The sequence below is a fragment of the Chinchilla lanigera genome, unplaced genomic scaffold (assembly GCF_000276665.1).
Source record: "Chinchilla lanigera isolate Chin_1 unplaced genomic scaffold, ChiLan1.0 scaffold00112, whole genome shotgun sequence".
Taxonomy (NCBI): Eukaryota; Metazoa; Chordata; class Mammalia; order Rodentia; family Chinchillidae; genus Chinchilla; species Chinchilla lanigera.
The window spans coordinates 3,049,175-3,072,378 of NW_004955513.1; the positions used below are offsets into that span (position 1 = coordinate 3,049,175).

A 23,204-nucleotide genomic window follows, 5' to 3' on the forward strand; every position below is an offset into this window, starting at 1 on the left:
AAAAAAAAAGGACTTCTTTTTTCAGTGCTGAGGACTGAACCCAAGGGCGCTCTACCACTGAGCTATATCCCAGCCCCTTTCTCATGTATTACTTGGAAACATGATCTCCCTAAATTGCCAAGGGGAGACTCTAACTTGCAATTCTCCTGCCTCAGCCTCTCTGAGCTGAGCGCCGGGATTACTGCCGTGCAGCCCCGTGTCTAGCTCAGAAACACGTGCCAGTAAGAACACCAGTGGGATCTTCTGAGAGCTGCAGGCAGGAGCCCCCAGAAGGCCCCACCCCAGTGGGAATCTCAGCCCAGTAGGAGGAAGAGCCTTCAGACTCGGGCACCCAGTGGGGCTGCCAGGAGGCCGCCATCCACTGAGCTCACAGCAGGACATGTGAACTGCCGGAGACCCCGGCCCAGGGGCTGCAGACTGGGACAGAGGGGGTGACAGCAGTCGGGAGGAGAGGGCAAGGCAAGTAAAGGAGGCCACGGCCTGTCTCATTTGTCCCCAGCTCCTGTAGTCCTTGCACAGCTCCAAACGTGACACCTGACCTGAAGGCCCTGGGTGACCGGCACCCTGGTCAGCATGTGGCTCAGTGGGGGGCAGGGGTGGGAGATGGGGGACAACTGCGGGTGCAACCTGCACACGGTGGGGCACGGGCCTTCCAGGCAGGTAATCCTCCCCACCTGTCCTCGCTGTCCCCGCCGAGCCCCACCCTGCGTGGCTTCTGGTAACAAACCGCAACTGTGATCCTTCGGCTTTTGGGCACCACAGGGAAGGGCGGCCTCTGCACCCCACACGCTGTCACCACCACAGAAACAAACTGCTGTGTCCTTTCAGGCCAGCACTGAGCTAAGGGGTCCAGGGGCCTGTCCTCTGAAGCCCAGAGGCTGTGTTCCTCCCCCGCTCAGACAGGGCACGTGGGACAGGGCCACGGCTCACCAGGGCGGGGCACAGACCTGGGACTCGCTGTCCACTGTCTGGGCCGTTCACTCTCCGCGCAAGGGGGAAGCAGTGACCTTCTGTCCACACCATGGCCTTCGGCCAGGGCAGTGACTGCCCCCTGCCCATCCACGGGGGGCAACTTAGCAAGCACCTGCGGGCAGGAGGGGCTGGGCCACAGGGAGGGACCCACTCGCCCCCGTCCCCGCGGGGCCTCCCTACCACACAGAGAGCAGGACACACACAGGGCCAGCTCTTACCATGTTCTCTGCCACCCTCAAAGCAACCCGTGGGTCCCACCCTGGTCTGCCTCCCGGGAAGAGTGCTCGGTCCCAGGACCACGTCCAGCACCAGGCCGACCCACTGTCTCTGGACATCACTGGGGCAGGCCTGGGCACCAGGCCACACTCCGGTCTGGGGAGAACACGCAAGCGGTGGAGGAGAGAGCCCGGCTTAGGGTCTGCGCGTGGGCACAGGCAGAGGCTGGCTCCGTGAGAACCACACAGCTGCCGCTGCTGCGCACAGCACATCCAGACGTGCGCGTGGGAAAGGGGTGGGAAGCACTGAGGCAGCACTGGGTGTCCTCGCAGGCCGGTGGAAGGAGGAGCACCGTCATTTCCAGAGACACAACCACGGGCTGGCCTCGGGCCTGGAAACACGCTTCTCTTTTGGCTGCCTTTTCTTCCCGGTGCTGGGGACTGAACCCACACCTTTGCACTGAACAGCATCTGCGGGCCCCCAACTCATTCTGTTTTTTAAATTTTAAGACAGGGTCTCCCTAAGTCACCCAGCCAGGCTTGAACCTGTGATCCTCCCGCCTCAGTCTCCCCGAGTTCTGGGACAACAGGCCTGCACCATGAGGCCAGCTTCTTTTTTTTTTTAACTGGTCACTTTTAAGTGGTGCCTACCACAGGCCTCTGTACTCAGGCTAGGGGCGGCGTGGTGAAAGCAAGGTTCTACAAAGCACTCTGGGCTCCTGGGACAGGACTGGTTACACTCTGATTCTACATGCCCTGAGTGCGTTACGAACATCCTTGTCACTCTGTTTAATATTTCATTGGAAAACATTTTCAAAGAGCCTACTCTATCAATGACATTAAAAAAGAGAAAATTTCACTCAAGGGAATTTTGTATCGCCCGAGAATGCGGGGCAACGGACATCTTAGGGACTCACGCAGGTGCTCACTCTGAGCAAATACCCCCCCCAAACACCTGGCACCTGATCCTGGAACTCCACCTGCAGGCATGACCCGTGTCCCCTAAGGGGGTATCACAGTAGACATCGAGCTCAAGATATGACTTTTCCCCGGGCAGGAGGAGCCATTCAGTCAGCCCAGCTGCCCTGTGTGCTCAGGGAACCCCCAGACACGGCAGGCAAGGGCAGCTCCTATGCTGGCACTGTGCCTACAGAGCCTGTCTCTCTGGTCCACAGGTCACAATCAGACTCCGCACGGCCAATTCTCAGCTGGGGCTGGGGCCAGGCCACCCTCCTGCTAAGTCCCACTGCATAGGCAGGAGACAGAGGCCAGGCCTCAGGGGTCATGGGACGCCCTGAAGGTGAACTCTGTGATCCAGAGAGAACTGAGCAGGGCAGAGTAACTCCAAAGACCTGGCTTATCCCATGGCCGGCCTGCAAGTGGCAGGCAAGCAACCTGCAGACCCCACTAGCTACTGCACCCACGCCTGCGCCCTGCTTCCGCAGTATGCGGGTGCGGTTAGGTAGGCAATGGTCTGTGAAAGGATTAATTTGCTGATCTTATTACCTAAATTGAAGGAGATTTTGCGGCCATCAGTAACACGCTACAAGATTTCCCTGGTGTGCACTGCAGGCCCCCTCCTCCACTCGCCTGCCAGCAGCCGCCACCCAGCGACTTGACTGCACATGGCAAATTCATGATCCGGGCCGGGGAGAGGCTATCTGCAGAAAGCTCTGGTATCTGTGCCAGGGCACACGTGGCGGTGGGGATTACGGGGCCACCTGGGCGGAGTGTGCTCCAGGGAACTCACCTGATCCCTTTGTTCTGCGCGATGCTGTGCAGGGAGAGCCGGGACACGGCGGAGATGACCTGCAGGGACAAGAGACAGTGCCTGTGATTCCACGAGCCACCCGACAGTCGTCCCAAAGCCGCGATCAAGTGTTCACTGTGGGCGCGAGGGACTGTTTCCTAAGCACATCCTGCCTGGCTGGGAAACAGGCAGCGCTCGGCGGGCAGGACACCTGTTTGCATTTATCAAGCCAGGCTGGCATTTCGCTGCACTGATCCGGGGGAGGGGCTGCTCCTCACCGTCGCACTCTGGTTACCCCAGAAAGGGGCTGTTCCACCCTGGGCTGCTTTGGGTCTTCACTGAGTCACGCTGCTGTTCTGGACATTATCGTCAGTAACAGCTCGTGTTCGGAGCAGGTGCCGACCCTCAGAGAAGGGGACATGGAAAGCCGGAGGGCCCAGGGGGCACCCAAGCCTCAGAGCAGCAGGGGCATAGTGCAGGCAAACACCTGCGTGCAGTGCGTGCCTCTCTTCGAGCCCCCGCTCACTGACGTCCAGGCAGCTGCCTGCTCCCCACAGGCACCATGAAGGGCCTCGGTGTGGACACTGTAGTGTCTCCCCAGGATGACAAACTCATCCAAATAAGCCCTGAAGCATTCAGCGAGGAGCAGTGGGAGCTCCTCCTTCCTGTCCCCCAACCTGGTCCTGGGCCCCGCCTCCCAGCCTTGAAAGCCTCCAACAGTTATCCCACAGATCTTGAAAAGGACAGGTGGGAAGCAGGCCTGGTGGGAGGACAGACATGAATATGGGGAAACTGAGGCAGGGGAGAAGGCGGTAGCTGACCCAGGAGCACAGACTGTCACACATGGGAGACAGAACCAGAAACAGCTTAGGGTGCACTGGGCAGGAGGAATGTATACCAGCCATGCCCAGGCTGCCCCAGGAAGCAGCCTGGACCTGAGGCCTGCAGCGTAGCAGGAGTTCCCCAGGTGTGTGTGTTTATGCATGTGTGTGCCTCTGTGTGTGCACATGCTGCAAGTTCTTGTGTGTGTGCTGCGTGTGTGCGCTGCATGTGTATGTGTGCGGAGAGGGACGGGCAGCAAGAAAACGGCCCCTGAAACCACGTGCCCACTCACAGGTGCCCCCCAGTGCTGGCTTCCCTGAGGAACTGCACCCAGGGGTATCTGGGGAGCAGCAGCCAGCAGGTTCCGTGCAATCCACCCTGCCACACAGCCCGGGCAGGCAGAGGACCCAGGCTGGGTGCTGGCCCAGCCACCCGTGGGATACAGCCCTCAGACGACTCCTCTCAGGCCCTCTGCTTCCAGCAGCGACTTCCAATCAGAGGGAAACACGGCATACAGAAGGGCCTCTCTCGCCGGGTGAGCACCGTCCCCATCGGTGGCTCTGTGTGGGCCCAGGGCTTGCAGAAGTTATGAGCCTGCAGAACGACAGGGGCTTCTTGTGTCCCCAGACAAGACTCAAAGGGCTCATTATGCAGCCAACCAGCCGCAGCTCCCAGCCACATGTGCTCCAAGGCGCCTTTCACAAGTAAGGAGCCACTGGGCCTTCGGTGTGATTTTTGGCTTTTAAGAGCTCCGAACATTTGGAAGGAATAAAATTAAACAATACTGCTGGATGTCCTTGCAGTTACTCGGTACCAGGCTGGAAATGTGAGACTTGAACAGGTGACCAGCACAGAGCACACAGACCACCTCTCCCCATGCCTCCTGTGGCAGACATCACTAATCAACTGCTACACTCCTCTCTGTGAGCCACTTGCAGGTACGGGATCCCTGCCAGAGTCCTGGGTTGGCACCAGCCACTGGCAGCACCTGTCTGGGAGATGAAGCCTGTGTTCCGAGAGGCAGGGCAAAGGCCTTTTTCCTACGGCACCCAAGACAGGCAGCTGTGGCAGATGCACGTGAGTCCCTGTGTCCCCATGCCTGTGGCCTAGTAACAGTTGGGCTCCTCAGTCACAATGACCAGGCCCTCAGGCCCCCCGTACACAGCATCGTGCTTCCAGATGGCAGCTGTCCCTGGTGATTTGTGCAGAGCTCAGTTCTTGGGGTGCAGCAGTAGCTGAGGGTGGCTGATTACATGTAGTGAGCCATGCTCAGCAAACCCAACCCAGTAGCCAGTCTGGCCAGCTGTGCCCGAGGTGCCTGTCCCTGGGTCCCCCTGGCTGGGAGCTCCCTTGGCTGGTGTCTATGCAGACAGAACTACTCAGGGCCACCCCAGGACCCTGCTCCAGTGACACAAAGCCCAGATCATGGGTCAGACAGAGAGGCAGGGGCAGCCCCCCACCCAACAGCTGCCACTTTGTACCTCCTGCTGCAGCAGGAGGACAGCAGGGACTATGCAAAGCCCCCCTCCCAGGACAGCGCACTGGGTGTCCCCAGGGCAGCCCTCTTGATGACAATCAAAAGCTGCTTCGCTCAGGTTCCCTGTGGACGCCTCCGAGAGCATAAATGTCAGAGGATGACATTTTCTCAACTTTTATTTCCGCTTCCCAGCTGCGTCCCAGATAGCAGATGAATGAAGATTCACCCCTCTTCCCTCCCTCCCTCCAGATGCCCAGCTCCATTCCTGGGGCTCAGCTGGGAGTGCAATGGCAAGCAGAAACACTAAAACGACACCCAGGATTTGGAGGCAGATTTATTTATGTCGACACCACTGATTAGGATCATTCCCAGAATATCAGGCCCCGATCTCTGGTGGCCGAGGACTTAAACGAGATAAGCCAGCAGGAAATACAGAGGCAGAATGGTTTGTCTACTGGGGATCGGTTTATACAATGTGCATCATAGTGACCAGCTACGCATCACAGTGACCAGCATTTCTAAGAGACAGGAACAACCAGAACTAGAACAGGAACTACTACCTGTGCAAGTAAGACACTGAGGTATACTGGCTGGGAAGGGCCATTTTCTGCTTTGGGGAACTAGGGGAGGAGGCTGTGCCCCAAGAGGACCCGCTAGAGTCCTTGCCTACACCAGCAGCTCCCCATAGCCAGGCTCACAGTGCCTATCACCAACATCCACCCCAGCCCTCACACACAACTGAGCCTGGGACGCACAACAGGAAGGAGCCAGGCCGGGGATGCAGCTCAGTGGCACAAGTGTCTGCCTGGCAAGCACAAGGTCCTGAGTTCAATTCCCCGTACCAAAAAAAAAAAAAAAAACAAAAACAGGAAGGAGGGGACAGGGCAGCCAGAGGACAGGCTGGCTCTCTTCCCATCCAGCCACAGATGCTCTGACCCCTCACCCCTGGTCCCTGACCCCCAGACTGCAGCAGCCCCTGAGCCCCGGCGCAGCACCAGAGGAGCTATGGAGGGCGGGACCCGCCACACTGTCCCCAAGGCCCTGGAGCCCCAGAATCTGTGTTTCTTGACAAGTCCCATGCGGCTGGGATGACCACTCCTCCTGGAAAGTGGTTCATGCAGGTAACGCCACAAAGTGAATGCCAGTGAGCAGCGAGGCTGGAACACCTGTGGTCACCCAGAAAGGGGGCATGAAACGCTTGGGGCTTTGGAGCTGGAGAGTCAGGCCAGCAGTCCTGAAGGCCTTCATGGAAAGGAGACGCCAGAGGTTGGGGTCGGGGGAGAGCTGTCTCCAATGGGGGCCCGCCACACCCAGGTTCCGATCCTGGGAACTGGGGTCTGCTGTCTCCCCTGCCAAGCAACAAACTAACTAGGCTCCTCCCGCAACCCCTGAGCTAGGGATCCTGTCTCGGGGAGGAGCCAGGAGGGCAGCAGGGCGACACACGCCTCGGGGCAGCCTGACCCAGCAACTCTTCCACCCTGGAAATGACAGAGCTGTCCTCCTCCCAGGCCCCACCTGCCCGCCCTGTCACAAGCTGAGCCGCTCGCCTGTGATGGGAGCAGGCCCCTGTCGGAAGGGGTTTGCCGCAGCAGCTCAGCCTGATGTAATAGCAAGCAGCAGGGCCAGGGCCCAGCCTCCCCGCCGAGAACCTCCAGGGCGATGCTGCAAGGCCCTGGGGCTTGGGAGCACCCGCTGCTGTGGTTCAGCTCTCCCTGCTCATTTGCTGGGCAGCAGAGCCCAGGGCTGTGGGGCTACTCAGGCCTGTAAATCCATGCAGAGGTGCGAAGGCTGACCTCATTTCTCCCAGCTCCCCAGACAGCTGATGTGCCCCAAAGAGGGCTATGACACGATCCGTGGGACCGGGTACTCCCAGCAGTGGAGACGCCGAGTGGGCCTGGCCAGCAGGACACTATGGTGAGTCCATGGTTCCATGGGGGATGGAGCCCACACACATAGCAGAGGCTCTACCCGCAGAGGTCAGGGCCAGGCCAGCCCCAAAGGTGCTCCCTGCAGGCCTCCAAATGTTTGACTACCAGGCAGCAGCTTGATGCCCGGCACAGGATGCAAAGGAAATAAAACAAGCACACCCACAAGGGAACCAGCCCCAAGAATAAGGCACGCTCCGAAGGGAGCACCCTGCTACAAAACATATTCATAAATATCTCAAGTGAAGAAAACTGGTTGTAAAACATGTATAGCAGACATGAAATGTTTAAAATATATGCTCCTGGGAAGAGCCTGGCAGGCACCATATGACAGGTGGCAGCCATCATCCCTGGCCAGGTGAACCCTCACCCTCCTTGGCCGAGCCTGCTGATGCCCACCACAGCCCACACCCTCATGGGCCAGTCATCACGAATCCGCCCGTCAGTACAACATGCCAGTCAAGCCAAAGGGACCTGACTCCCAGCTTTGAGGTAGAAATGCAAGGCCAGTCATGCCCACCACGCCTTGGCCATCAAAGCCCCTGGAGCACACCATGGCAGGCTCCCCACTCACAGTAAAGCAGACAGGAGGCCAACGGGGACCCTCAAGCGTGAGAAATTGAGGAATGCCCTCTACAGGAGACTGACTCACTTGATATGCAGCAGTCTACAAAGCCGGGCCTTTCAGTGTTCTCTTCCAAGTATCTCAGATAAGGGAGTTACACAGCAAATGTTGGCATGGGTGGGGAGGTGGACAGAGGGAGATGAGTGAGTGGGTAGAAGGACAGACGGATGGATGGATGGTGGATAAGCAGATGGATGGATGGATGGATGGCTAAGTCTGTGGGTAAACGCATGGATGGATAGGATCAGCAAGAGTTTCCAAAGAGAACGCACTTCCTGATCCCTACCTCTCAATTATCAGAACATGAGCTACCACTTACTGACACTCACTATATGCTAAGCACCAGGATTAGCATGATGTAAACATGTCCTGTATATAGCCTCCACTTAGCAAACGAAGACAGAGGACTTGAGTCAATGAGGACCTTGATGCAAGTACCCAGCAGTAAGTGACTAACTGAGGGATGAACTGCACGACCCAGCACCGGGCTTTTGTCTGCTGCACAGCACCACACAGGAACTTGCTGCTGGTGTCAAATCCTCTTCTTCCAGGCTGAGCTGCACCATGTTTTCTAGCCTCTCTTCAGTTCCTGAGGTCCACCCAACAGACAACTGGACACAAAGGAGATCACCTGGAGGTCTGGCTTGTGACACTTCCCTGTCCCGTGGATGACCCCAAAACCCCATGTTAAATAGCAAGGCCACCTCCAGCCTACAGGAGCAGAAGCCCCGCCCACTCACCCACAACCCCTCTGAGTGTTCAGACGTCTCCTGTGGAAGCTGCCACAGCTTAGGCCTGTGTGTCACAGCAACCAGGCCTGTCCTATCCACACTGTGCCTGCATCTTCCACTGGAACTTGGAGTGCAACCCTCCTGCCAAGCCTTGGTCAGGTGCTCCAGGCAGAAGTGACACCAGATGACAACGAAGTCCCACCACCCTGACAGATCAGCTTGCCGTCCAAAGGGAACCAGGGCCTGACCCTCCCAGGGGATCCTGCTCCACTGAGCCTAGGGCGGCAGGCAACATGAGCAATGCCTGGCAGATGCACCGCTGGCCAACTCAGCTGCTCACAAAGCTGTGTGATCAGAAGGCCTGCTGGCCCCGCTTTCGGCTGTCATTGTGGATCAATGAGCAGGAGCCGCACGGCCCTGGCCCGAGCCCAGACCTCCTTATCAGCTACTGCCACGCATCTGGAACGCACACCTGGCCATGAGCCAAGTGGTGTGACTGTGAAACTCATTTAAATACGCTGCCCAGAAACTCACCTATCAGCTGCAGAAATCTGCAGCTGACATGGCTGCGCATTCAGGGGCAAATCGCTATAAATTGCTTTCCCAGCTCAGCCCGAGTTACCCTTCTGTTTTTCCTTTTCACATCCAAAGCAAGGTCAGGGAACGTTGGTGCTGGTGCCTACAGAATGACAAGCACCCAGCAAGGCATGATTAATTATGAAACACGCACAATCCCAGCTTCGACAGTGGGAGTGGGTAGAAAAACAAAAGCAGGCGGGAAAACAGCCACCTCCCCACCACTGCGTTCTGCCCTGGCTCTGCAGTACCCGGTGGTGAAGTCTCTTCCAGGGAGGCAATGGGGTGCAGGAAAATGGGGTGAACAGGGCCCAGGCCCCAAGACAGCTGAGCAGCAAAATGAAAAATGTCACTCACTTGAACAGGATGACTGGCAGCAACCTTGGAGGGGAGGCACAGAAGGAGGGGCTGTCAGCTGGAGGAGTCCGAGAGGAGGGACAGGAGCATTCTCCGTCTGTGGACACCTCAGCGTTGGCAGGTCCTCCTCCCACACCTGCACCACGCCTGTCTGAACACCTCCTCACTCTCAGTGGGTCTGGATCAGACCCTCAGAGGGTGCAAGAGACCTCCAGAGACTGAGGAACCAGCAGCCCAAAATCTCCTGATCTGTGCTTTGTCAGTGCTGCAGGATGGATGGGTGGATGGGTGGACAGACAGATGGATGGCAGATAGACGAACAGACAGATGGGTGGGTGGGCAGGTGGATGAAAGGATGAACAGATGGATGGATGAATGGACAGAGAGATGGCTAGGTAGGTGGGCAGATGGATGGGTGGGTGGATGGATAGATGGATGGATGGATGGACAGATGGATGGATGGATGCTAACTGAGAGGGATCCCTCGGCCTGACCCCTCCTGATGAAGGAAAGAGACAAGAGTGGGAAGATGGACCTCTGACAACATCCTCATGCCCTGAGCCTGAATCCTCATCATGCCCTTGAAGGGTCTTTGCACATGTATCTGTATGTCCTCTGTCTGTACAGCCACCTTCCAGGGAGGCATGGTTACCCTATTTTGTGGCATTCAGAGAAACCCAGCAAGTTGGCTAAGGTCTCACGGCTGGAGAGGGGGAGTGTGGGCCTGAGCAGAGCCCAGCTGGGCCCCTGCACTGGGGGATGCCCACTCCCTGCACCTCTCATCCCACTGGGAAGGAGCACTGGGACTCCAGGCTGGAAGGGTCCCCTGACTCAAATCCTGCCCAGGATGTGAGGCCACCATACCAAGGGCAGGCCCAACGCTGGCCAAGCAGAGGCCCCAGGTGTCAAAGCTGTGACAGGGGCAGTCCCCAGTGCTGAGGCATGGCTGCTGTGATATTGAGCCCCAGAGGGGAGGAGGGGTAAGCAAGGCTGGCCCTGGAAAAACCCACAAGCCCCTGGCTTAGCTCCCTGGGCTCCAGCACCAGGCCTTCTTCCTGTCTCCAGCCATGCTGAGTAGGGGCTCAGCCCTTCCCCACTGCACCTGGCTAGCCTAGCCAGGCACCTGGCAGTATGAGCCCTCTCCCCTGCATGAAGGGACAGGGCCCAGGAAGCGAACTCGGGACCCAGTCAGGAGCAGGAAGTCAGCTGGGAAACTCCAGGGATAGTCACTCTGTCCATCTTGGGAACCAAAGGAGAATTTCCTGGGTGGGAGAAACTGGGCCCAGCTGGGGTTGTGGACGGCAGCAAGGAACTGGGACCAGTGGAGAAGAGGAACATCCCTCTCTGGGTGACCTTCGCAGTAGGGGGCCCAGCAAGACAGAGGCTGAGGTTCAATAGGGAGACAGATGGGAAGGGGGCAGATAGCAGCACAACCACAACCACAGCCACAGCCACTTAGGTGCCCACTCTGTGCCAGGCATGTGACAGGAAATATCTTACTTAACCTGAGCTCAAGAGTAAAATGGTACAAAAGTATAAATCTGAACAAAACCCAGTAGGATCTAGGTTCAGGTCCTACACTGGCCACTGACCACCTAAGCTACTTCCCCCCTCTGGGCTCCACTATCTCCATCTGTGGAGTAAAGGATCATGTTGCCCCAGGAACAGCTCATGCACTGCCCTGCTCCTTGCTGTACCCAAGCAGGCATCACTAATCAATCCATGCTGCTCCACTGAAGCTGGGAGCTGCTCCTGCTGTGCTCCCTACTCAGGGCTCCCCGAAGCCTCCACTGTCTCTGATGTGCATTTGAGGCCCTGGCAACTCCCGGCCTGGCTGGCCTTGCAATGCCCGACGCGGAACACAGGACCCACATCCTGAGCCATGGCATGGAGAAAGCCCTCACGGCGGCAGAACATAGCCGTTCAGAGGAGGAACCTGCAGGAATCAGACTCGAAATCCCTAGGGACAGAGCTTGAGGCTGTGGGATCCCAGTCCCTCCGCTGACAGCTGGGAAATGCCCATCAGCTCGGAGGTATGAGTGGTTCACAGGGGCTGCCCTGCAACTTCCCGGCAGAATGGTCCAGAACTGGGGGTTTCTGTCTGGTCTGCACTCTCTCTGACTCAGTGGTATTAAAAACAACAGCTAGGCCTCCTTCCTGCCAAATCTCATTTCCTCAAAATACCCACAAGACAATTCTGTGGTTTCTCCCACTTCCCAGGAGCCCTGGGGTCCCGGGCTGATGGCTGCGGGACACACAGGGCCCACTCAAGTGCCCTGTCCAGAGAAGCTGCTATCCGTCTCGACCTGAGGCCCAGCCAGGACAAGCACAGCCTCCAGGCATCAAAGCTCGGCAGCCAAGGGTCTGGGAGCTGGCTGGCAGCTGGCCCACACGCTCACCGTCTGCGAATGTGCTCACTCACCCCGAGACCCAGGCCGAGGCCCGCCTGGGCCCGACACAGGCTGCCCCCGTCCTGCCCACCGGGGAGGAGAGGCCGGGGTGGGTGGGACAGGAGGCGGCGGCCTGAGCCTGGGCTACAGACTGGCAGCATCTGTGATCCTGGAGCAAGACCGACTGCAGCCCTGCCATGCCCAGAGGGCGTAAGATGCCCACAGGAAGCTCCAGGCGGAATCACAGGGGCAAGCCTGGCAGGTAGGCAGTGGCCCTCACTTGGCAGCCCCAGCTCTGCGTGAAGTCCTGCTCCCTCTAGACACCTGCCCGGGCCACGGCCTCTGCCCAGCAGCAGGGGCAGTGAACCCAGAGCTGGAAAGCAGGCATCTACACCGCAGCAGCCCAGATCCCTCCCCTGCCCAGCCCCGGTACTCACAGCTTGCCCACCATGGTCCTGTGTGCGGGGTCCGTACCGTCAATCCCCTTCCCAGGTGGGAAAATGGAGGCGCGGAGTGGCCTCTCCCAGCAGGGGACAATGTTTTGCTGTGGTTTTTTTTGTACTGGGAATTGAACTCAGGGTCTTGCGCTTGCCAGGCGAGCACTTGTGCCGCTGAGCTATATCCCCAGCCCTCACCAGACACAATGCTATAACCTCAGGAGTGGAGCCCTGGCCAGTCTCACCAGAGACCCTGAGAAGACACCTTCTGCCACCTAGCACTGCTGCAGCTCCCACGGTTCCCAAGGGCAGCCTGTCTGTGCATGCCGCGAGGGGTGTGTGGCTGGGACCTGCTGCTGTCGCTGTCAGCCGGGCTCTGCCCTGGGCTAGAGACGCCTTCCTGGAACTCAGCCTGTGCCTTTGCTTGGAAATTCGGCTGCTGCAAGTGCAGGAGGTAAGATGAGCTCACACTGGTGTAAGGCGGCCCTCAGCCGACATCACTGGTGTCCTCTTAGAAAGAGGAGAGCAGGGGGACGCAGGCAGCAGAGGAATGCCATGCAAACACAGGGCAGAGGGCGGGCTGCAGCCAAAGGAAGAAGAAAAGGACCCGCCCCTGGAGTCTCTGGAGTAAGTGTGGCCCATGACACCCTGAATTCAGAATTACTGTCAGAATAAACTGTTTCACAGCACCCTGGCTACAGTGCTCGATTACGGCAGCCAGGGGACAGCAGTCCAAGGTCAAGGTCACCAACACAAGAGCAAGCTGCTCCAGCAGACCATCAGGTGACACTCAGGGGCCTGGGGCTCTGACAGCTCCTGGGAGAGGTGATCCTGGAGCACCCTGGAGGGCCGGGAGGACCCTCCCTGTGAAAGAGACAAGAACCACATCACACCGGCCCAGAGAGCTACAGGGATCCCCAGAGGCCTCACGCACCCCGGCTGAGGACACAGCCAACCCACGCCCCAGCCCTGACCCCAACCCTGACCCCAACCCTGACCCCAACCCCAACCCCAACCCCAACCTACTCCCACCCATGCTCCCTCCCTGTGCCCCTGCAAGCCCAGGTGCCCCAGGCCACCCTCAGGCAGCCAGGCCCAATCACCTCACTCCAAAAGCGCCTGCCTGGCAAGCGCAAGCTCGTGAGTTCGGTTCCCGGTACCGGAGAAAAACCAAAAAAAAAAAAAAAAAAAAACCAATCACCTCATTCATGCTCCCCGACACCCAAGAAGTCTGCTCTGCACAAAGTCGACTGCTGGTAAGTGCCACGGAGTGGCAGGGATGCAGATACCGTCCACAGGATGAGAAAACCCCCCCCCACTGTGACAGGGCAGTGCCGCGGAGCCCAGGGGTGCAGCCACGCAGGTGGGGGGTGAGGATGGGCACAGCTGGGCCAGGTGCAGACCTGCACCAGATGCTCGGGCACTGAGAGACCTGCAGGAACAAGGTAAAACACGCAGAACCCTGACACTGCTGTCCCTGTGCCCCCTACAACTGCAGGGGCCTTAGCGCCCAAGGGCACCGGCTGCAGTCAGGGTAGTGAGCTCCCGGAGGCGTGCAGTAGGGTGGTCTGGTGCAGCACAGGGAACCCAACCAGAAAGCTCCCAGTCCAGCGCCACGCTGGGCCCCAAGTGTACGCGACATCTTTACCCATGGGCAGAGGCAATGGAAAACTCGGCTGAGGCCGATTCTAGCAACCCTGGTGCCTGCAGAGAGGGGATTCAAGATGAGTGGTGAGCTTTTACAGCACCACACCAAAACCCAACTAAACACACACTCACCCAGGCACACACCCCCCCTCATCCAAGCACACGTGCACACACATCTATGTGCACGCACACACACACACACAGTCACTGGACACCCACGCGTACTCACACACACACATCCATGTGCACATAGGTGCACACTAACAAGCATACCATCCCCGACTATGCCACTGCACACACCTGCACAGGCCCACGATCCACCCTGGATGCTGACTGGAGCCCCACCTGTGTGCCCTGTCCCCGCCTTGGGACCAGACCTGACACCCCAAGAAGCCGGTCCTTCCAGGCTGCGCACCGGGCAGGGTTAGCTGTGGCCCTGGGCCCCACACACTCTGTCACTGACCAGAGGAGACACAGGAATACGTGCGGTCGGCAGCAGCTGGCAGGGTGGCTCCCCAACCTGGGTGTGTTCACCTGGGAAGGGACAGAGAGTTGCACACAGGCAACATGATGTTCCTCTAGAGAATGGGACACTTCAGAAATTCACTTAAAAAATAAAAAAGCATGTAGCTTTCAACCGAAAAATCCCACAGACACTTAATCAGCTTCATTCCCTCAGACACACAGAGCCCCAACCTCAGCTGAGGCGGGCAGCATGGGGGCCAAAAGGGGGAGCACATGGTGGGCAGGCAGCCCTGGAGACACGAGGTGACCCCAATCACACTCCGGAGGGGACGCCAGGCCATCCCCAACCCATCTCCTCACTTCCAAAATTCCAGACTCTGCCCCTCACTCCGCCTTCGACAGGCAAGGCGGGAGCCCCATCCGGGCAGTTTGGGTCCTTTGGGAGGTTTCCCTCGGGGGCCAGCCAGATGACCCACACTCATCAAAACACGCGAGTCCTTTCTGAAACTGACTTTTCTTTGGCAGCAGTGCCTTGCGATTCTTCCACACCCACGAGCCCACTCAGCTCGGGGTGGTGTGGCCCCCATGACCATCTGTGCAGCCCTGTCCTGCTGGAGTGGGGACACCTCTGCCACCAACACTGCCCACCCCCTCATCCCTGAGACTCAGGGTCTGGATGCTCCAGCAACTACGTCACACGGATGAGCAACTGCAGCCCAATGAAGCGTGCTTCTCAGCAAGCTCGGTCCAAAACAGTCTTGATCTGAGGCCTCACAGCGGCTGCTTCGTGGGGACAGGCTACTCGTCCCCAGCGTGTGTGTGACTGCATGTCCTGATTATGCCACTGCTGTGCATATTCTGCATGTGGTCCGGGGCATGGCTCATGTGCCCAGGCAGCCCTCCTCCCAGACACTGCCCCACCAGCTGTGCCCCTCCTCCAAGGACCGCGGCAGCACACCTTGATGAACTGACCCTTTGCCAGTTTCACTGGTGACACCCTGAGCCCCTAGCAGAGGCACACGCTCCACATGTCTCTCTGATCCGGACCAGGCACAGACCTGCCAGGACCCATCATGCACACGAGCACCCCTTCTTCTGCACAGGCAGGAAAGAACCCAGGATGCTTCATCCAGCCTCCCACAAGGCAGCCCCGCTGTGCCACCAGCGTTAGGTATCAAGCCAAAGTTCTCAGGTCCGGTGGGCCCACCACTGAGGGGCCGCGCCAGGGCATCTGGTCCCCGCTTTAGTCCCAAAGCGAGGGTGGCAGAAAGGTCTGGAACAGAGGCAGTACCGAGGGCGGGGCACAGCCTAGGAGCTGGTGAAGACGCAGGCGATAGGCTGGAGGGGACGCATGATGGGGAACAATCCATCTGGGCCCCAGATCTGGGGCAGCCTGGTACCCCCCTGCAGGCAGGGACAGTGCTAGCCACGCTCAGGTGCTGGCCAAAAGTAGTAGTAATGTTGGCATCAGCCTAGGACAGGGCTGGGTATAATGGAACATCCTGCCTGCCACCACCCGGAGCACTTGGACAGAGACCATGAAGACAGACAGCGGGCAGGAAAGGCCCCTGTGACCCGACAAAGCAGTGGTCAAAGCAGGATCAGAGAGGTTAAGCAACCACCCAGGGTCACCCACCCGCAAGGACTCAGCCCAGCTCCGACTGGCACCTCAGTAGGAGTGAAGCCAGAGTTGCCAGGCAAGAGAGCCACAGGCCAGAAAACGCCGTGCACTGTGTCCCATGCTCTGTGCTGGGTGTGTGTGGCCTGCATCTGGGGGGTGGGCCCCAAATCTGCTGGGACAGTGGGAAAAGACAGGCCCGGGAAAGTAGAGGGAGGGTGCTCAATGCTGCCTCTCCAGGACCCGGTGCCCACAATGCCATCCCCGACCAGCACACTGTCGCAGACCATCTCTGGGCAGCCCACTCAGGACAGAGCTGGGTCAACAGGGCAGTCCTGAGCTCTCCAGGCCAAATGACACCTGGATCAAAACCTCAGCACCCAGGCAGGGGCCATGCGGGGTTGTGTGATTTTCCAAAATGCAGAGAAAGGCTTGGGCCATTTCTGTGTCCAGCACCGCAAGGGCAGGCATTTCCCAGGTCCCACTGAGGGTCAAGCTCCCGGGCAGGGCAGGGCCAGCCCAAAGGACTTGAGGTCAGCTCTCCTCCTCCCCAGCAGCAGGGTGAGGGTCCCGCAGGGCTCAGTCTGGGCTGGAAGTCACTCCCCCCACTTGTCAGGGTGGTCGGGAGACCATCTGCTGGCCCATTCAGCAGGAGGGACACCTTCCCCTTCAGCATGCCCCAAGGATTCTGAGCACAAGCTAATTGCCTTGAAACATAGAGATACAGTCTAAGACAGGGTGGGGCAGGGCTTAGGCCCCCGTAGGTCCCCTGCATGTAGACAAAGGCCAGCAGCAGCTGCTGCCAAGCCCAACCTCCACTGTTCCCTGGGGGCAGGGGCCCAGCAGAGGTCAGGCTCCAAGTGAAGACACCCAGGAGCCAGGGCCCCAGTCTACAACGACCCCAACCCCACCAGAACATTAGTCCCCAACACACAAACCTGCCACCCCCTGCCCTTCCCAACACAGGTGCACAGGATCCTGGACACCCAAACAGAGACCCTCCAGGGCAGCCAGCGACATCACGGGGTACAGACAGGGTAAGAAGCCAGTGCTAGGGACACGCTAGCCTGTGTTCTCCCACCATACCCCAACAGCACCCGGGGCAGGATGCACCCCACAAATGGGAAGGGGGCCATGGCCATGGGCCTGGGATGCCAATGCAGGGGACAGAGCAGGTCCGCAGGTATGTCTGCTTCTCCCAGCATTACAGCCGCCCAGGCCCCCAACTCCCATCCACCAGGGCAGGCCTAAGGAAGGGGAGGCTGAGTCAGGCTGGCCCTTTGCACCATCCCAAGGAGAAAGAGGAAGTGTCCGCAGCAGCCCCCCTGCATGCTATGCTCGAAGCTGGAGCTGCACAGTCTCCTGGGTCAACCCTGCCACTGAGGACCGGCTGAGGGCACATCCAGCCCCAGGAGGCCCAGGGCAGGGGGGCCCCTCGCCCCTGCCTCCGCCCATGGGTCACACGGCTTCTGCAAGCGGGGTCTCCTCAGGGACAAGCAGGTATGTGGACGTCCACAGAGTCTGACACATGGCCCGAGGACGCGCTGGAGGGGCAGGGCAGCCTCCCAACCCCGCAGGCCTTAAGAGAGGCCAGCCCAGGAGAAAGGAGATCCGGCCAACACCGCAGCACTAGGAAGGCCTCAGCATCAGAGCCTCAGAGACAGAGGCAGAGGCCTCAGGAGGGGCGGGGAGTCTGCCACCCAAGGGGCAGAGGTGGAGGGGAGCCAGCATAGGAGCGGCCAGCCCTGCAGTGTGTCCTCCTAGGCTCTGAGGGGCTTGGTGCCCCGCAGGCACAGGCCCTACCGAGGGCCCCACGGCAGGGACTGTAGCTGGGACCCCCCACACCCACACACACGAAGCACAGGTACATGAGGCCGGCCCAAGTGTGTCACAAAATCCCACAAGCCCTTGAGGCCTTGAGGGACAGTGACTTCTTTATAAGACATTTCACTTAGAATCGGTTTCCTTTCTGCTCAGTCTCCTGATAAACCTGCCTAGGCATCTCGATGCACCAGGGCTTTATGAACGAGCACTCATCAACACCGATACGAGGCCCATCTCCTGAGCCTCCCGGCTGGAATACAAGTGTCCCTGCGAATAATCTGTCTGTGACCCCGAGAGGTCACTCTAGGGGATGACCCATGAGTTACTACGATTTCTACTGTGCAAAAAGCCCCACCCAGCCGGGCTGGGAGCAGAGCTAATGAACGGCACACAGCCCGACCTGGAGTCTGCAGGGTTCGAGTTCGTGAAGGGCGGCCCCAGGGGGCTGGCACAGCCCAGCACGGCCTCTGGCCCAGGTGGTTCAGGTCAACAGCCTGGCACATCCACATCCACAGGGCACAGGCAGAGGGGCAGACTCCCTCCCGGCCCCAGTGTGGACCCGGGGCCGAGAAGACCAGACGCGACTCTTCCAGGGGACCCTGAGCACACCAGGAAAGCGGTACAACAGTGCCCAGTGGACCAGTCCTGTCCATGCAACCTGGAAAGAGAAGAGGCCCTCAGCAGCCGGGCTCCCTCAGGGAATGGGTCACAAGGCACCGAAGGAAAGGCCCCATCCTTGCAGGGAAGCGTCCAGGCATCTCTCCTAGCCCAGGCCTGAGGGATGATGCCCTACACTAGGGACACGGGTGACTCCACCCCACGGTCACCAACTTTTGAGAATCCAGGCCTCATCCCAGAACCCTCATCACACCCCAGGCCCCCCAGGCCTCAGGGACACAAGTTCCCCAAGCTGCAGCCCCAGAAGAGAACAGGCCCTGCCATGACCACTGGTGCCTGCCCTGGCCCCCAAGGCAAAGGACAGAAAATGCCGGGACCAGGACAGAAAGCCGATGTGCCACGGCCCTGCAGCTGTCAGGTGGGGAGGCAGGACACAGGCAGAGGGGAGGAGGCTCTTCAGGATGTTGGAGGACAGTGATGGAGGGTGCATGGTGAGACGGAGAGGGTGTGGCGCGGGGCTGAAGCTGCTGTGGGACCTGCAATGTTGGGGGACTCGGGGATTCATGAACACAACATGGGGTGAAGGCTTAAGGACCCTAGGGCAGAAGCCAGGGCTGCACGACCCCACCGAGTGCGTGGAAGGGTGGCAAAGAATCTGCACTGTGAGTGCCATGGCTTCTGGGCACCAAGGATGGGTGGACAACCTGGGCCGTTCCACATGGTACGTGAGTCCTTTGCCAAGAGACAAATGAAAATGGACGATGAAAACGTCCATCAACCGGCAAGCAGACAACGAAGGACAGGCAGGCGTGGCTCAGCCACAGAGAGGAACCCTGCACCAACACACTCCCACGTGGGTGACCCCAGGTGACACACTAGGTGACGCAAGCCAGAGGCCAAAGGCCACACTGCCCGCTGCCACCTACAGGGCGGGAGGATCCAGAGACAGGAAAAGGATGATGGGGCCAGGACTGGGGCAGATGGAGGGAGTGGGGTGGGGTGGGTGCTCAGGGGTGCAGCCTTCGTTCTTGGGGAGATGGAGATGTGCAGTAAGCAAAAGACACACAGCCTGGCAAATAAACCAAACACCCCAGCTGTGTGCGCTGGAAGGGGCTCAACCCTTACCCCTCAGTGAGAAGGGAAATGGGCTCTGCCCACGCCGTTGAGAAGCAGCACCTTCATCAGCAGCCGCACTGACCTTCCCGTGAGCTGGGAAAATCCTGGCGGGGATGCTGCCAAGCCCGGTAGTGTCACACACAAGCCGCCATGACCTCAGCCTCACCAAGCGGGGCCTGTGATGGGTGCGGGAGGGCTGACAGCACGGAGCTCACCTGTCCACCAACGTGGAGCCCGTTCCCAAGGGCCTGGGCACGGCTCCAGCAGGTCAAGACGCCCAAAGGTGGCCACACCTGTCTGCAGGTACAGCCGTGGCTTTGGGTGTCACACTTGAGACCTGAGATGCATTAATGCAGCCAGCACTGGTCCTGGGGGTGGGGCACCTTAGCAGCGGGACAGTCCCAGCTCCCCAGAGCCAGAGGAGGAGCTGCGGCCTCCAGCTCCACTGCGCCCCAAGGCCAGGACCCCAGGAATGGGCAGTGTGTCCCAAGGAGTGGCTGCAGCATGGTCCCCACTGCAGGAGAAAGCACAGCATGCAGCTTCTCCGAGCGGAAACGGGGAGGGTGTGGGGTGCAACTGCGTCCTCTTAAACAGGACACCTCAGCTCAGAAGGCAACTTCTGCGGAAGACTGGGTCTCCACAGAGGCGGTCCAGTTCATGGGGTTACTGGGGTGTCCAACATGAGCGGCACCTGCATAGGGACATGCAGGAGGAAGAGGATGTGGAGACAGAGAGGACAGTGCCCACCAGCCAAGGAAAGAAGCTGGGGGGCACCACCCTAGGCCCTGGGCCAAACCTGCCTTGGGTCAGCTCAGCCTCTGGGACTGTGAGGAGAGATTTCAGCCGTGTAGTAAGTGTGTCCCCCACCCTGTCTGCAGTCCTTTCTTCCAGCAGCCCGAGTAGACACAGTGAAACCCTGGCATGGGGCAGGGGGCCACACAGGTGCACTTCGGGCCAGGGGCCTGGGCCTCTGCTGCAGGAGCAGCCGCGTGCCATCCATCAGCACTGAGCCCACTGGGATAGAGCGAAACACAGGGCACCGTGCAGGGGTCTCCCCAACCTCTTAAGCCTTGGGCCCCTTCCTCCGCCCAGCCTGGGGGAATCCCAGCTCAGGCCCATGTCCACCCCACAGCCAGACCTGCCTTGTTCCAGGCACCCAGCTGGCCCTTAGGAAACGGGTACTGAATGGATCATGCAGGAGATGCGACTGCCACATGGGTCTGTCCCAGATTGCCCCTCCGAGAGGATGGGGTCTCGCACCCTAGCCTCAGCGTGCTCGGGACGGAGCGTGGCACAGCAGGCACACAGGACTGGGCTCACAGCAGCCACCCAAAGGCGCTGGTTTTAGAAAGAAAAGTAAAAATTCAGCAGGATCCACACACTGTCCCTGGGCATCTGCCAAGTTATGGGTGGCCCTAAAAATGGCCCTGAGAGGGCTAGGGGACACAACCACCCCCAGCCCAAGGTGACAGGAAGAGTTGGAGGGACACACATCTTCATGTTGGAAATAAAAGAGGCAGTTTGAAAGTAACCTGCCATTTTTATGACACATTTTTTCAGTAGATTAACAAATCACACACTTCGATAAAGTGGGGCTCGTTTATCTATCCCTAAAAGCTTGAAAATCACGTTGGCTGGGAAACGGAAAATGCTCTTACGGGCAAAAGGTAAAGCCAGCCGGCCAAGCTGTGTTGGAGCTTCTTCCCGCGGGGCCCAGTCTGCACCCCAACTTACGCGGCAGAGTGTGGACTCTAGCAGGAAGCTGCCTCCACACAGAGCTCGTCCAGGTGACCCCACCACAGACCGAACAGCAAAGGCTTTTTCCAGATGCACTAAGAGCTCAAAAATCAGAGCACACCCCCTCCCACTTCAAAGCTTCCCCACCGCTCACACCTCACCCGTAAAACCTCACACACAAAAGCGCAATCAATGCTTGTTTTCGGAGTTCACATTCTCAGGGGTCCTGTGAAATTCAAACCAGTAGGCCTGTGGGATCACTCCCTGTCAACGCTGTTGATGCCCTAGAATCGGATGCAGGCTGCAGGTACCCTGGCCAGAGAGCACCCTAGAGACCCCACCCCGCCATATCACTACCCAGCCAGATGCCCAGCAGATACCGGGGCCTTGCACATGGGCCGCCCGGGCCCCCAGAACCGCAAGCCACACCAATCCCTGGTCTACACAAGTGGGCCAGCCCAGCATTCTGTCACAGTGACACAGAACGGGCCAAAGACACTTTCTCACCTGCCCCCCCTCAGTCCTCAGTCCCGGCTAGGCACAAAGGATGAGCACTGCAAATATGTCCTCACCTCGCCCCATGACACAGGATCCAGCCAGAGGATCCAAGCAGCCGTCCCAGCCCCTCCGAGTCACCCTGGACGCTCCAAATCCAGGTGGATCCTGGCCTCATGCCTTCCCCGTGTGTGGAGGCCCAGGGCACCTCAACCCAGTCCCAAGGGCCTCCACTGGAGCGGGGAGGAGCCTCCCACCCCAAGCCCAGCAGGTCTCCCCCGCACTAACACCAGGGGCATGGATGCCAGGAGCCCCACAGGCCCAATGCAGGGCAGAGGACCTGGGGGGGTCAGAGCTGACTCATAGACTCTGGGGACGCAGGCATTTCTCAGATCCCTCCGCCATCCTCGCACATCCATGTCTGCTTTCCATGCAGTGGCAAGACAGCACCAACCTCTGCAATACGTGCCCCCACAAGGCATCCCGAGACTGCTGGCTGAGAGGGACAGAGAACACAGCCCGGGCAGGGCCTGGGCCTCACAGAGCTGAGGAAGGTAGAGGCAAAGGGGCCACCCTGCCCCTTCTCCCCAGCATAGATGTCCCTACAGCCACAGGAAGGGCTTGGGGGCCCGGAGATGGGACAAGGGTCCACAGCGGGAAAACAGAGTACAGACGGGAGGCCCAGGGCTCCGCGCTGTCACACCCACCCTGGAGCTGCCCACGCCAGGCCAGCGGGCACTTTGTCCTCGACCCTGATATCTGGAGCTCCCCTAGAGTCCTATAGCTCTGCCCCTGCCCATGGACGAGGCACTCCCGAAAGGGCAGGGATTGAGTACAACTTCTCCCTTTCAGCCACCAGGAAGACACCAGGCATGGCAGAGCGCACAGCCGTGAAGGGCCCCTGCCCAGCACTCTGGGTCTGCTCTCTCTGGTTCCTCACCGCTCCTCCTGGCTTCTCCTTTTATGGGTCACACAGGCGCTGATGATCACGTTTTACAGCCAGTGCTTCCGGCTGTGACCTCACACCCTCCATGCGGGCAGGGAGGACACAGACTGCCACATTTTCCTCCCTCACCACCTGGCACGTGGCACCACTTACACGGCCTCCCCCAAAGACAGCTCCCCCAAAGACACAAGCCAGGGTAGGGGAGCCGTGGTGGACGTCACCTCCCCACGTAGGAGCCCTGGCTCCGGGCTCCATCCTCGAACTGGTGACCACAGCACATATGGCAACTCCAGGAACCCAAAAGCCTAGGGGGCCCGCAAGGTCAGGATGGCAGCCTCAGGGCCCAGCGGGGATGGCCACTATGAGACCTGCCCAGGCCGAGGCCAGGTCTCCTGTGAGGCCAGGGCTCCAGCTCTCAGGTGTTTGGTCCCCAGATGCCACCAGGGACCCTCGCTCAGGAA

General features: G+C 59.3%; 1 protein-coding gene across 2 annotated transcripts in view; it reads right to left on the reverse strand.

Moving 5' to 3' along the window:
* Vav2 (vav 2 guanine nucleotide exchange factor) overlaps nucleotides 1-23,204 on the reverse strand; it is a gene marked incomplete at its 5' end in the record, with an annotated part of 136,079 nt that overhangs the window by 63,929 nt on the left and 48,946 nt on the right. For both annotated transcript variants that reach the window (XM_005408460.2, XM_005408459.2), the window contains 1 exon segment: nucleotides 2,938-2,996. In XM_005408460.2, the coding sequence (XP_005408517.1) occupies nucleotides 2,938-2,996 (59 nt within the window).